The sequence below is a fragment of the Notothenia rossii genome (assembly GCF_949606895.1).
Source record: "Notothenia rossii genome assembly, chromosome: 3".
Lineage (NCBI taxonomy): Eukaryota > Metazoa > Chordata > Actinopteri > Perciformes > Nototheniidae > Notothenia > Notothenia rossii.
In genome coordinates this window covers 51,738,183-51,753,036 of record NC_136901.1, presented here as the reverse complement: position 1 = coordinate 51,753,036, position 14,854 = coordinate 51,738,183, and the positions used below count along the sequence as shown (strand labels likewise).

Below are 14,854 nucleotides of genomic sequence, written 5' to 3'. Positions count from 1 at the left end.
ACAGCCGTCACCTTCACCATCTTGCGCACTGCCCTGGCTGACAATATCCAGCATCACCAAGATCCAGAAAGCAGGTCGATTCTCGCTGGGTTTATGTGCTACGACGTAAGCACTGCAGACCGGTTCTACGCAAATACGCCTGGAATAAAGGAGGCATTGAAGATCCGCTCCATGTTCAGGGTGGCGGCAGCAGCTGCAGCAGCATCATCATCAGAAGGAGGTCTACCACCGTCAGTTACCTCCGAAGAGGACTCAGGGGTGGAGAGCAGCGATACCTCTTCTTCAGGACCGATTGATACTCCTGATGAGGGGAAAGGGGCCGTGGACTCAACCTTTTTTCCCCGGTGCACTGTACAAGTTAGACGGCTAATATGGCCCCCAGGCCCCTGTTAATCATGTTGTAATCATGTTGTTATTATGTTTATTTTGTATACTGTTTTTGTAAAAATGGTGTGATAATTAAATAAATAAAAAAACATTAGTATAACCCTGAAGGTTCCCAGGGGCAAATACAGTGCCAGGTATCAGACTATTTAAACAATGTGTACCAATGATTAAGACACCTTCCCTGGCTTGTAAAATGCGGTGATGCGCCCTGGACGTATCAGACTATTTTAAACAACTTTTCCCTGCCTTTCAAACACGTATCCCTGGGTGTTTTAGCCTGTCATTTTGCAGGATATCATTTAACATGGAATCTCTCCTGGAAATGGAAATATTCTGTGCATTTCCAGGAGATGTTCAATCTTAAATGATATCCTGCAAAATGACAGGCTACAACTCTCTTCCAGACGTTTAAAAACACTTTCCCCGACCATTTAAACATTATTTCTGGCTTGTAAAGTGCGGTGATGAGCCCTGACAGTATCAGACTATTTAGGGTTACCAGGAGCATGAGAATATCCTCCAAAGAAGGGGTGGTAGTGTCATGAATAAGGCCGAATATGGATGCCGATGTGCGGACGGTAAAGCACCACAAAACCCACCCCCTTTAGGGTAACCAGGGGCATGAAGTTCTGTAGGGTGTGAACATCTGGGTTTATTCCGTGGGGGAGTGCTTAAGTCCGGGGGCACGGGGTCTCACGGTGCACGAGGTTATGGAAGTGCCACTGTTGCCGGAGGTCCTCAGTCCGTCCTTTGGGGCTCTGTCAGGGGCTACATAGAGGTGGTTTTCCCGGTTCCTCTCCTGGAGGTATGACATAACCTGAGCTCCATGTGAGGGAGAGAGGCTGGAGGTCATTAGGCCGTCCTTTGGGGCTCTGTGAGGTGCCCAAGAGAGGTGCTTTTCCCGGTCAATTTTAATGGAAGTCTGACATGAGCAGAGTGTGCATGTGAGGGAGCCGTGCTGGAGCTGCTTAGTCCGTCCTTTGGGGCTCTGTGAGGTGCTTTTCCTGGTCTATTTTAATGTAAGTCTGACATGAGCAGAGTTTGCATGTGAGGGAGCCGTGCTGGAGCTGCTTAGTCCGTCCTTTGGGGCTCTGTGAGGGGCTAAATAGAGGTGTTTTTCCCGGTCTATTTTAATGTAAGTCTGACATGAGCAGAGTGTGCATGCTTTGAAACTAATCCACCCACGCTTAGCATGCTATTTTAGGGTATAAATCGTACCTTGTCACCATGCACTGTGCTCCCTGGGACGACGCGCCCTCCTGTGGGGACACATGAGAACTGCACTCAAATCACTTTGTGCTTTTTAAACAGTTTAACATATTTTTTTCCACATTTAAAAAACGCTTTCTGCCCTGGAAATCATTTCTAATCATTATTACCGTTATGGAGGGGCTGCAGGAACACTTTCCCCGCCTTGCAAACATTTATTCCTGGTTAAAATAATCAATTTGTTCCGCCTGCTTTCCGTCAGCACCTCTGCGGCTGTCGGATTAACACAGATGAATGCACTTTTAACACTCACGCAGCCAGAATTCCTGCTCTTTTCCTGGGTTACAAAGTGAGGTGACGCAGCCTGTCCTCTGAGTCTCCCCGCCTCTCAGAGACTTATTTCTGGGTAAAAAAAGCCATGTGCTCCGCCCCCTGGATCTCTGCATGTGTGTGTGCCTGTGAGTCTCTGGCTACTGTCCACATGCCCGCATTATGAGGCACTATTTTCGGATACATTTTCTCATTTTCACCACTTTTCATGTTTTTATTATGTATATTGTTATATTATTATTATTATTGTATATATGTGACCTGCTCTATCATTTTCAGTCACATTGACCCTGAAACACATTTTGAGTTTGATACACTGTTGGAAAGATGAGATTCTTAGCTTTCTAATGATATCAATATTGTTTTTGTCCTCCAAATATTAAGCAAAATACGTCACTTTACATAATGAATGTCATCGAACCATGATTTTGAGAAAAAGGCCTTCAAAGTTTGCAGTACTTTCTTAGGTATTTATTCAAATGAACCATACCATAAAACGAATTCATCTAGAGCTGTTTGCACAAAAACACACACACACACACACACACACACACACACACACACACACACACACACACACACACACACAATATACTGTTCTCTTGTTGTCACTTTCATACATCAATACATGGAACAAAGGCACTCACATACACATGCACGCCGTACCAACGTGCACTCCCGTACACTCCCGAACTCACGTGCACGTTCATCAATTTATGTATGTATTTTGGTCATGTTTGAGCACATGCTTATGCGCACACATCTATTCCCATGTACATGGCCATGTGCACACCCAGACCACATGCACACCCGTACTCACGTGCACGCCCGTACTCACGTGCACACCCATACCCACGTGCAGAATCATCAATATACAATTTTTATGAAAAACACTATGAATAAATACTTAAATGAACTGATTGCATGTTAACCTCTAACAACATTAGAATCATTTGGCACAAAAGCTAATTTAGAGAAACAAGCAAGCAACAGAACAGATAAATATACTACACAATATAAAAATAGCAAACAATCAACAGAGTAGCTAACAGTACTTAAAACCAATTTGAAATATATATTTACAGCATTTATAGAATAATTACATAGTGTTGATGTATTATGCACTCTCACTCATTAAGGATGAGGTGTTAAGGGTTTGGGGCAGGTGATGTCTTTGGTTTCCTCAGTGCAGAACTCTCTGATCTTCTCAAAAAGATACCACTGCCGTTTTTCATCAAGCCCAGGGGGAGTCAGTTCAGTGGGACGTGCCTCCTGGTCAGTAAAGCACCCTGTGCGTAGCAGCATGAAGGATTCTTCTTCTTTACCTTCAAACTCCTTGGCGTAGACCACTCCAGGCTCGGCACTGGTGAAGCGTAGGTGATGGTACCTCTTGATACCTGGAAGCGGTCTGAAGCTGGGGGCAAGGAAGTTGTGCCAGTCGTCTGTTTTGACGAAGGTCTCCCCTGACTCATTGCCAACCAGCTGGGGGATGTTGACTCCAGTGACGGTACTGGACCTGACAGCCTGGCTGATGTCCTTCAGGCAGGACACTGGTGTGCGGCGGAACTGCTGCTTAAACAGGCCAAAGCACCAGTCAGGTGCAAATTTGGTGTGGCCAGCAATAAGAAAGTTGAGGGAGATATCTTCATGGAGTCCCACCATGCACCGCCAAGCAAGGTACCGGAGGAGGTATCTGTTTTTGTTCTGACCAGAGCAGTTGTCACAGTGCAGGTGAACATGTTTCTCCCCAAGCCCATACTGAGAGAATAAGTGGTGGAGGTAGGCAATGACAGCATTGGAACCCTTGCTGCTGCAATGAGCCTCATCTATGAGGTAGTTTACCTGCTGAGGAACACCTTCACAGCAGACACCAAACAGTCCACACTTCCTGGGAACCATAAAGTAAATGGGCCCGGGCTGGAGAGGGTCACTGGGGTAGTGAACCTGTAACACCAGACCAACAGATGAATTAACTAATGAGTGATCTATACTCTAATTCTAAAAATGTGTGAATATTCATATTGTTACATTCCAAACATTCTGGATTATCACAGCATTCATCACATTCACACACCTCACCTGCTGTGCATAGTCAAAGCTGTAGTGGATGGTGATGTCTCTGCTACAGGGTTGGTTGGGTCCTAATTTGACACCCAGCTCTCTAGCTGTTTCTTTACAGCTGGCGACCATCTCCTGGTAAGCCTGACGCTCCACCCCCACGGTGCGGAGGTGTTCTTCCTGCTTCCTGAGCTTCGCTGACTTGACACAGTCGGGAAAGTTGGAGCTGCGGTAGATGGCAATGTTGTTTTTCTGACAGAACCAACATAGGTCTGTCATCGGCCTCCCAATAATGACACTGGGAGTCAGCTCCTTCCACAGCTTCCTAAATGTGCTGTTGCCAGCAGCACGGTGACCTGGAAAGGTGATTAAAGACAAAGATAGCATTGTTAGATTACTCATCATTAGTTTTCCATTGAGGTTTCCTCGTGTAAAAAAACCCCAAAAAAACAAGATTAAAATATAAGAAAATACCCACCCTTCTCCTGCATCTGAACCTTGTATTTCCGCCACACAGAGGACTTGGTCTCAGTTGTTGGTAGAACACTGATGTCCGTCCTCTTAAACCCTGGAATCCGTCCAGGAAGTGGCATGGCAAAGACATCTGCAAAGTTGGTAATGAACCGTACAATTCGCTGGATGTCTTCAAAGGACAACACCCTTTTGGTCACCACACGACCACCACGTCTTATCCTTGGGGCCAAGCCATGTTCCTTGTAGAACTTGATGATGCCTGTCAGCTTGTCTTGAGAAATTCTGGAATGGTTTAAAACATCAGTCTTTGATTGTTTTTTATGGCTTTATTTAATGTATGCATTGTAGTATATACATTGTCGTTGTATTTTTTCATTATGTAAAAGCATGTATATATATATATATATTTATTTATTTATGTATTACTATTGCTGTAAATTCTGCTTCTATTCAGTTATTGTCAAACTCAGTTCAACTCATGCATGGCTTATTACCACTTCATTTGAAAATAGTAACACTACCAAAAGTGAAGTAGCCTTTTCAAAATCAAACTCACCCATGTAGAAACTTGAAAGTCTCCCGGCAGATTTTGTGCCCATCTAAGAAATAGGACGTTCTCTGCTGTTTCCGCTCCTTTTGGTGTCCTCTCTTTGCACAAGCGGTCTCTTTGGAGAGGTTTATGTTGGAGCTTATCTTTCCAAGTAGCACCAAATGCTTTTCACCTGGAAAATCATATAACATTACATAATGTGTTGTGTCAATCACTCATCACACACAACTTAAATCTTTAACGTGTAACAGAACACACAGGCCCACCCCCCACACATTGCCTATAGTATTATGTTAAACACACTCCCATACACACATATTCTATCTATTATAAAGGGTAATAATAAGTACAGGCTAGTCTGGCAGTGACTCCAGAGTAAACTGCTCTCACATGAGATAATACATTTGTAGCTGCCTATCTCTGCACATCTTTAGATAATTAGGCTGGGGCCACATGTGATTTAAGGGGTAGCCAAAAAAATATGTCTCCCCATGTGGATAAAATGTAGGGTTGAAACATTTATGAAAATGTTCACCACAATAATTTTTCAATGAGTATTAGCCAACTTTAAGTTGTAGGTGGTCATGTGAGCATTATTTTAATTGTTGTTATGTTTTTAACACTAACCCATACTCACACACACATCGTTACCACAGTCAAAGGTATTTAAATAATATAACGTTATAACGTTACTTACCATTAGTCATTTCATTCATTTGGTCTCGTCTCTTGACCATCTCCTCAGGGGTGTAACGGGTGTAACAGGGAACTCCATCATTAAATGTACAGCTACACCTGTAGTCATGGGCCCTCTCAATCTCTTGAGCGCTGTCCTCGCTCACATAATGCCGTACGGACTGAAGTGTCTCAGCCACCGGGTCGTTCAGCAGTGGTTGTTCCTCTGTGGTGTCCTCATCCTCTTCAGCATCCGTGGTCTGAGGGCTGCTGTCAGTGTCAGGGCTGTCTGACTCTAAATCGGAGCCGGATAACGGGGAAACTTCAACCGGTGCCGTCAAAAAGTAATCAGTGATCAGCTGAACCCATTGCTCATCAGAGGCTGTCCCTCTCACAATGTTGGAGTTCAACAGTCTTGCGATTTGATCTTCTCTGGAATCCATCGATCTGATTAGCGGCTAATAAATTGTCAAAGTACGGAGGAAAAATATTTTCGTTTTACTGGGTGAAGGTCGCGAGGAATAATGTTGGTTTATATAGTGTGTGTGTGTGTGTGTGTTTGTGTATTTTGCGTTTGTGTGTATTGTGTTGGTTTCCCGGGGAAAACCCTCACAAGAAACACCGGCTGTTGTTATGCCAGCTGTGACGTTACGTTACTCCGTTCTCCGCTCGTAATGATGCCTTTACAAGCTTCAAAGATGTATTTATCATCTGAATTTGGCAAAACAAGTTTAATATTCTGAAAGCCAAGACTTTGTTTATTTGAAATCAGATGAAAATAAACTATCACGGACTCTGCCGTGTTATTTATGATTACTATACGCTTTTCATTCATAATGTCAGCCGGAGGGAGGGGGGGCAGCGCTGCGGAAGAGCAGCGTGAGAGCTGTCATCTTCCCATTACAAGCTTCAAACATGTATTTATCGTTTGATTTTGGAAATAAAAGTTTCAGATTCTGAAAGCCAAGACGTTGTTTATTTGAAATCAAACAAAACACCAAAACCCCAAAAAACTAGTTTTTTACTCAAATCCACGTTTATTTTGAAATGAGCCGTTGCGACTTCCGACTGATTTCGATAGAGCGGGTCACATATGTATACTGTGTATACTGTTTTTGTAAAAATCATGTGATTATTAAATAAATAATAAAACATGAATATAACCTTGAAGGTCACCAGGGGCAAATACAGTGCCAGGTGTCAGACTATTTAAAATATGTTTACCCAGGATTCAGACACCTTCCCTGGCTTGTAAAATGCGGTGATGCGCCCTGGAGGTATCAGACTATTTTAAACAACTTTTCCCCGCCTTTCAAACACTTGTTCCTGGGTTATAGCCTGTCATTTTGCAGGATATCATTTAACATGGAATCTCTCCTGGAAATGGACATATTCTGTGTATTTCCAGGAGAGGTTACATGTTAAATTATATCCTGCAAAATGACAGGCTACAACTCTCTTCCATACGTTTAAAAACACTTTTCCGACTATTTTAAACAACTTTTCCCCGCCTTTCAAACACTTGTTCCTGGGTTATAGCCTGTCATTTTGCAGGTTATCATTTAAAATGGAATCTCTCCTGGAAATGGACATATTCTGTGCATTTCCAGGAGAGGTTACATGTTAAATTATATCCTGCAAAATGACAGGCTTTAACTCTCTTCCATACGTTTAAAAACACTTTTCTCGACCATTTAAACATTATTTCTGGCTTGTAAAGTGCGGTGATGAGCCCTGACAGTATCAGACTATTTAAAGGGTTACCAGGCGCATGAGAATATCCTCCACAGAAGGGGTGGTGGTGCCGTGAATAAGGCCGAATATGGATGCCGATGTGCGGACGGTAAAGCACCGCAAAATCCACCCCCTTTAGGGTAACCAGGGGCATGAAGTTCTGTAGGGTGTGAACATCTGGGTTTAGTCCGTGAGGGAGTGCTTAAGTCCGGGAGTCCGGGGACTCACGGTGTGCAAGGTTATGGAGGTGCCCATGTCAGGGACAGATGATGGAGGTCTGTGGTCCGTGCTTTGGGGGTCTTGGAGGGGCCACAGAGAGGAGATTTCCCCGGTCTCTGTCCTGGATGAGTGAAATAAACAGAGTCTCCATTTCAGGGACACATGCTGGAGGTCTCTCTCCCGAGAGTGGACGTCCATTGCCTGTAAATAGGGCTAACATTAGGTCTGTCACTTTGGCTAACCACACCACTGTCTGTCGTCTCCCGAGAGTGGACATCCATTGCCCCTAAATAGGGGTAGGGAATGTTCCGGTTTTTGGACAAAATTAATATGGGATCACTCCGGTCAATGTACGTACTTCGTCTCACTGGAATATTAATGGCCAGATTGAATACAACATCGACCCAAATTCTCCGGTCAATGACAGGAGAGTTTTGAAAGTGACAAAACACTGTTCCACACATTTAAAAACACTTAATCAATGTTTACCCACGATCCATGCACCTTTCCTGGCTTGTAAAATGTGGTGATGCGCCCTGGAGGTAGCGGGCAGGCTCTGTCCGTGGTGCTGAACCCCAGCCTGTCTATGTGGAATACAAAAACAAACAAAGACAAACACCTTTAAGGTCACCAGGGGCGTGAGGTTCTGGTTCTGGCGGTGTGCATGGAGGGGTTTGACCTGGCCCCCTGACACAATGCACATAGTCTGGAGCTCGCTGGGGTCCTGCATATGCTTTAATCACACTTTTGTCCATTTGCCTATCAGTTTGTTAAGCAAATGGACAGAGGCTGCGTTTTCCCCCTAAAAGTGACTTTTAATGGTGGTTTTTGCATTTAAATGATGGGTCTTCTCATTCACAAGGGTCCCCGACACAATGCACATAGTCTGGAGCCCGCTGTGGTCCTGCATATGCTTTAATCACACTTTTGTCCATTTGCCTATCAGTTTGTTAAGCAAATGGACAGAGCCTGCGTTTTCCCCCTAAAAGTGACTTTTAATCGTGTTTTTTGCGTTTAAATGATGGGTCTTATCATTCACAAGGGTCCCTGACATAATGCACATAGTCTGGAGCTCGCTGGGGTCCTGCATATGCTTTAATCAGGCGTTTTAACACTTTTCCCCACGAAAATGATTTTTAATCATTTTTTCGGGGCTATATAAATCAAATTCCGGTTAATGCAGAGCACAATTGTACCTTTTACTATTTTCATGTATTTGCATTATATATCTTTGGAGTATAAAAGCGACATATTTGGATGACTTTGTCAGTTTATGGAGCTTATCCCACAAATGCCGGAGGATCCGGGCAAAATTTGGGAGCTCGTAGGCGGCCTGCCATAGGCCTCCACCCATGGAAAGAAAAAAAATGAAAGAAAACGGTCAATTATATGTTAAAATAATCAAAAAATGAACTTTTGAAATTACAACGGAGAAGGGGCTCAGAAGAAGGGGCTCCGATGCTCAAGTGTTCGGGGCTTCGGGACGAAGCCCCGAACACTTTTCCCCTCCCCTGTTGCAATGTACAACGGAGAGGGGAATCCAAACTTTCCCTCTTCCATTGTAAAAAAACGTTCATGTTTTCCAAGCTACTGTCTGCACGAAATCGGAAACCCGGTTTTTGAGAGGACTCAGAAAAAAAACGGCTGTGTAACTTCATGGAGGAATTCATCCGCTGTATGTGCACTCTGGCTCGGATACATTTTGTTGCCCGGAGACCCCCCAGCATGGTTCTTACCAAACTTTAAGTTTTTGAACTGGGCTCCGGAGGAAGGCAAGGGGCGTTGGCAGGGGACTCAATCCGCCTCATGAGGCACTATTCTCGGATACATTTCAACACTTTTAGCCATTTTTGATGGTTCTCCAAAAAATAACTCTGACTTTTTCAGAGTGTGGAGGAATGCAAGGGGAGTTGACAGGGGACTCAATCCACCTCATGAGGCACTATTCTCGGATACATTTCAACACTTTTAGCCATTTTTGATGGTTCTCCAAAAAATAACTGACTTTTTCAGAGTGTGGAGGAATGCAAGGGGAGTTGACAGGGGACTCAATCCACCTCATGAGGCACTATTCTCGGATACATTTCAACACTTTTAGCCATTTTTGATGGTTCTCCAAAAAATAACTGACTTTTTCAGAGTGTGGAGGAATGCGAGGGGAGTTGACAGGGGACTCTACCCGCCTTATGGGGCACTATTCTCGGATACATTTCAACACTTTTAGCCATTTTTGATGGTTCTCCAAAAAGTAAAGTGTTACTTTGTGAGTGTGGAGGAATGCGAGGGGATTGACAGGGGACTCTACCCGCCTTATGGGGCACTATTCTCGGATACATTTTTTCATTTTCACCCATTTTTTATGGAACTCCAAAAAGACAAGTTAGTCTTTTTTTTCCCTTCCTCTTCTGATTTCTCACTGATTGAATGGCAAACGCGACCCGCCATCAGAGGGCCTCCGCCGGCCCGGCCTCGTGCCGGTGCTCTGGCGGTCGGTTCCTCCGAACTGCGGGTTCGACTCTGATGGCCGGGAGGGACGAGGGAAACGTCGGGGGGTCTGCTGGAGGCTCCTGCTGGAGTCTTGCGTTTCAACGGGACCTGGCTCGAAAAACTCGAAACCCTGACTCCAGTGCGGTGTTGCGGGCATGAGCCTCTGGGTACCAGACTCCCCTGCCTCCTCCGTGTTGCGTGGGCTGCGTGGGAGTAACCCTGCGTGTCCGTTACCCTGCGTGTCTCTTACCTCCCAGACCGACCGATATGAAGCGTTTCCAAGACGAACCGTCTGACTCAGGGGTCCCACCACGGGTTCCGTAGCGGGGTGGAAGTTCCACCTCCCCACATGCAAGACAAACACCTGTTTCTCTCATCCTCCACTGTGGCATAGCGGCCTTAGTCGGCTACGGCATTCATCAATTGGCCTTGCTCCGGGCACAGGACCCTACTTCATCAAACTACCTGTTTGATACTGCGTAACAACCACATATGTGACCCGCTCTATCGAAATCAGTCGGAAGTCGCAACGGCTCATTTCAAAAGAAACGTGGATTTGAGTAAAAAACTAGTTTTTCGGGGTTTTGGTGTTTTGTTTGATTTCAAATAAACAACGTCTTGGCTTTCAGAATCTGAAACTTTTATTTCCAAAATCAAACGATAAATACATGTTTGAAGCTTGTAATGGGAAGATGACAGCTCTCACGCTGCTCTTCCGCAGCGCTGCCCCCCCTCCCTCCGGCTGACATTATGAATGAAAAGCGTATAGTAATCATAAATAACACGGCAGAGTCCGTGACAGTTTATTTTCATCTGATTTCAAATAAACAAAGTCTTGGCTTTCAGAATATTAAACTTGTTTTGCCAAATTCAGATGATAAATACAACTTTGAAGCTTGTAAAGGCATCATTACGAGCGGAGAACGGAGTAACGTAACGTCACAGCTGGCATAACAACAGCCGGTGTTTCTTGTGAGGGTTTTCCCCGGGAAACCAACACAATACACACAAACGCAAAATACACAAACACACACACACACACACTATATAAACCAACATTATTCCTCGCGACCTTCACCCAGTAAAACGAAAATATTTTTCCTCCGTACTTTGACAATTTATTAGCCGCTAATCAGATCGATGGATTCCAGAGAAGATCAAATCGCAAGACTGTTGAACTCCAACATTGTGAGAGGGACAGCCTCTGATGAGCAATGGGTTCAGCTGATCACTGATTACTTTTTGACGGCACCGGTTGAAGTTTCCCCGTTATCCGGCTCCGATTCAGAGTCAGACAGGCCTGACACTGACAGCAGCCCTCAGACCACGGATGCTGAAGAGGATGAGGACACCACAGAGGAACAACCACTGCTGAACGACCCGGTGGCTGAGACACTTCAGTCCGTACGGCATTATGTGAGCGAGGACAGCGCTCAAGAGATTGAGAGGGCCCGTGACTACAGGTGTAGCTGTACATTTAATGATGGAGTTCCCTGTTACACCCGTTACACCCCTGAGGAGATGGTCAAGAGACGAGACCAAATGAATGAAATGACTAATGGTAAGTAACGTTATAACGTTATATTATTTAAATACCTTTGATTGTGGTAACGATGTGTGTGTGAGTATGGGTTAGTGTTAAAAACATAACAACAATTACAATAATGCTCACATAACCACCTACAACTTAAAGTTGGCTAATACTCATTGAAAAATTATTGTGGTGAACATTTTCATAAATGTTTCAACCCTACATTTTATCCACATGGGGAGACATATTTTTTTGGCTACCCCTTAAATCACATGTGGCCCCAGCCTAATTATCTAAAGATGTGCAGAGATAGGCAGCTACAAATGTATTATCTCATGTGAGAGCAGTTTACTCTGGAGTCACTGCCAGACTAGCCTGTACTTATTATTACCCTTTATAATAGATAGAATATGTGTGTATGGGAGTGTGTTTAACATAATACTATAGGCAATGGGTGGGGGGTGGGCCTGTGTGTTCTGTTACACGTTAAAGATTTAAGTTGTGTGTGATGAGTGATTGACACAACACATTATGTAATGTTATATGATTTTCCAGGTGAAAAGCATTTGGTGCTACTTGGAAAGATAAGCTCCAACATAAACCTCTCCAAAGAGACCGCTTGTGCAAAGAGAGGACACCAAAAGGAGCGGAAACAGCAGAGAACGTCCTATTTCTTAGATGGGCACAAAATCTGCCGGGAGACTTTCAAGTTTCTACATGGGTGAGTTTGATTTTGAAAAGGCTACTTCACTTTTGGTAGTGTTACTATTTTCAAATGAAGTGGTAATAAGCCATGCATGAGTTGAACTGAGTTTGACAATAACTGAATAGAAGCAGAATTTACAGCAATAGTAATACATAAATAAATAAATATATACATATATATACATGCTTTTACATAATGAAAAAATATAACGACAATGTATATACTACAATGCATACATTAAAGAAAGCCATAAAAAACAATCAAAGACTGATGTTTTAAACCATTCCAGAATTTCTCAAGACAAGCTGACAGGTATCATCAAGTTCTTCAAGGAACATGGCTTGGCCTCAAGGATAAGACGTGGTGGTCGTGTGGTGACCAAAAGGGTGTTGTCCTTTGAAGACATCCAGCGAATTGTACGGTTCATTACCAACTTTGCAGATGTCTTTGCCATGCCACTTCCTGGACGGATTCCAGGGTTTAAGAGGACGGACATCAGTGTTCTACCAACAACTGAGACCAAGTCCTCTGTGTGGCAAAAATATAAGGTTCAGATGCAGGAGAAGGGTGGGTATTTTCTTATATTTTAATCTTGTTTTTTTGGGGGTTTTTTACACGAGGAAACCTCAATGGAAAACTAATGATGAGTAATCTAACAATGCTATCTTTGTCTTTAATCACCTTTCCAGGTCACCGTGCTGCTGGCAACAGCACATTTAGGAAGCTGTGGAAGGAGCTGACTCCCAGTGTCATTATTGGGAGGCCGATGACAGACCTATGTTGGTTCTGTCAGAAAAACAACATTGCCATCTACCGCAGCTCCAACTTTCCCGACTGTGTCAAGTCAGCGAAGCTCAGGAAGCAGGAAGAACACCTCCGCACCGTGGGGGTGGAGCGTCAGGCTTACCAGGAGATGGTCGCCAGCTGTAAAGAAACAGCTAGAGAGCTGGGTGTCAAATTAGGACCCAACCAACCCTGTAGCAGAGACATCACCATCCACTACAGCTTTGACTATGCACAGCAGGTGAGGTGTGTGAATGTGATGAATGCTGTGATAATCCAGAATGTTTGGAATGTAACAATATGAATATTCACACATTTTTAGAATTAGAGTATAGATCACTCATTAGTTAATTCATCTGTTGGTCTGGTGTTACTACCCCAGTGACCCTCTCCAGCCCGGGCCCATTTACTTTATGGTTCCCAGGAAGTGTGGATTGTTTGGTGTTTGCTGTGAAGGTGTTCCTCAGCAGGTAAACTACCTCATAGATGAGGCTCATTACAGCAGCAAGGGTTCCAATGCTGTCATTGCCTACCTCCACCACTTCTTCTCTCAGTATGGGCTTGGGGAGAAACATGTTCACCTGCACTGTGACAACTGCTCTGGTCAGAACAAAAACAGATACCTCCTCTGGTACCTTGCTTGGCGGTGCATGGTGGGACTCCATGAAGATATCTCCCTCAACTTTCTTATTGCTGGCCACACCAAATTTGCACCTGACTGGTGCTTTGGCCTGTTTAAGCAGCAGTTCCGCCGCACACCAGTGTCCTGCCTGAAGGACATCAGCCAGGCTGTCAGGTCCAGTACCGTCACTGGAGTCAACATCCCCCAGCTGGTTGGCAATGAGTCAGGGGAGACCTTCGTCAAAACAGACAACTGGCACAACTTCCTTGCCCCCAGCTTCAGACCGCTTCCAGGTATCAATAGGTACCATCACCTACGCTTCACCAGTGCCGAGCCTGGAGTGGTCTACGCCAAGGAGTTTGAACGTAAAGAAGAAGAATCCTTCAAGCTGCTACGCACAGGGTGCTTTACTGACCAGGAGGCACGTCCCACTGAACTGACTCCCCCTGGGCTTGATGAAAAACGGCAGTGGTATCTTTTTGAGAAGATCAGAGAGTTCTGCACTGAGGAAACCAAAGACATCACCTGCCCCAAACCCTTAACACCTCATCCTTAATGAGTGAGAGTGCATAATACATCAACACTATGTAATTCTTCTATAAATGCTGTAAATATATATTTCAAATTGGTTTTAAGTACTGTTAGCTACTCTGTTGATTGTTTGCTATTTTTATATTGTGTAGTATATTTATCTGTTCTGTTGCTTGCTTCTTTCTCTAAATTAGCTTTTGTGTCAAATGATTCTAATGTTGTTAGAGGTTAACATGCAATCAGTTCATTTAAGTATTTATTCATAGTGTTTTTCATAAAAATTGTATATTGATGATTCTGCACGTGGGTATGGGTGTGCACGTGAGTACGGGCGTGCACGTGAGTACGGGTGTGCATGTGGTCTGGGTGTGCACATGGCCATGTACATGGGAATAGATGTGTGCGCATAAGCATGTGCTCAAACATGACCAAAATACATACATAAATTGATGAACGTGCACGTGAGTTCGGGAGTGTACGGGAGTGCACGTTGGTACGGCGTGCATGTGTATGTGAGTGCCTTTGTTCCATGTATTGATGTATGAAAGTGACAACAAG

The 14,854-nt window shown here is 44.2% G+C and overlaps 1 protein-coding gene across 1 annotated transcript; it reads right to left on the bottom strand.

The window, feature by feature from the left end:
- Nucleotides 1–3,060: 3,060 nt before the first annotated feature.
- On the bottom strand, nt 3,061–6,346 carry LOC307032956 (uncharacterized protein; the record flags this gene model as incomplete). The annotated part of the gene is made up of 4 exons (XM_079671228.1): nt 5,015–6,346; nt 4,463–4,740; nt 4,006–4,340; nt 3,061–3,870 (listed from the first exon to the last, which is right to left on the bottom strand). The coding sequence occupies exons 1-4, from the start codon at nt 5,197–5,199 to the stop codon at nt 3,061–3,063; spliced, it is 1,608 nt and encodes a 535-aa protein (XP_079527354.1). The 5' UTR covers nt 5,200–6,346.
- Nucleotides 6,347–14,854: the final 8,508 nt, after the last annotated feature.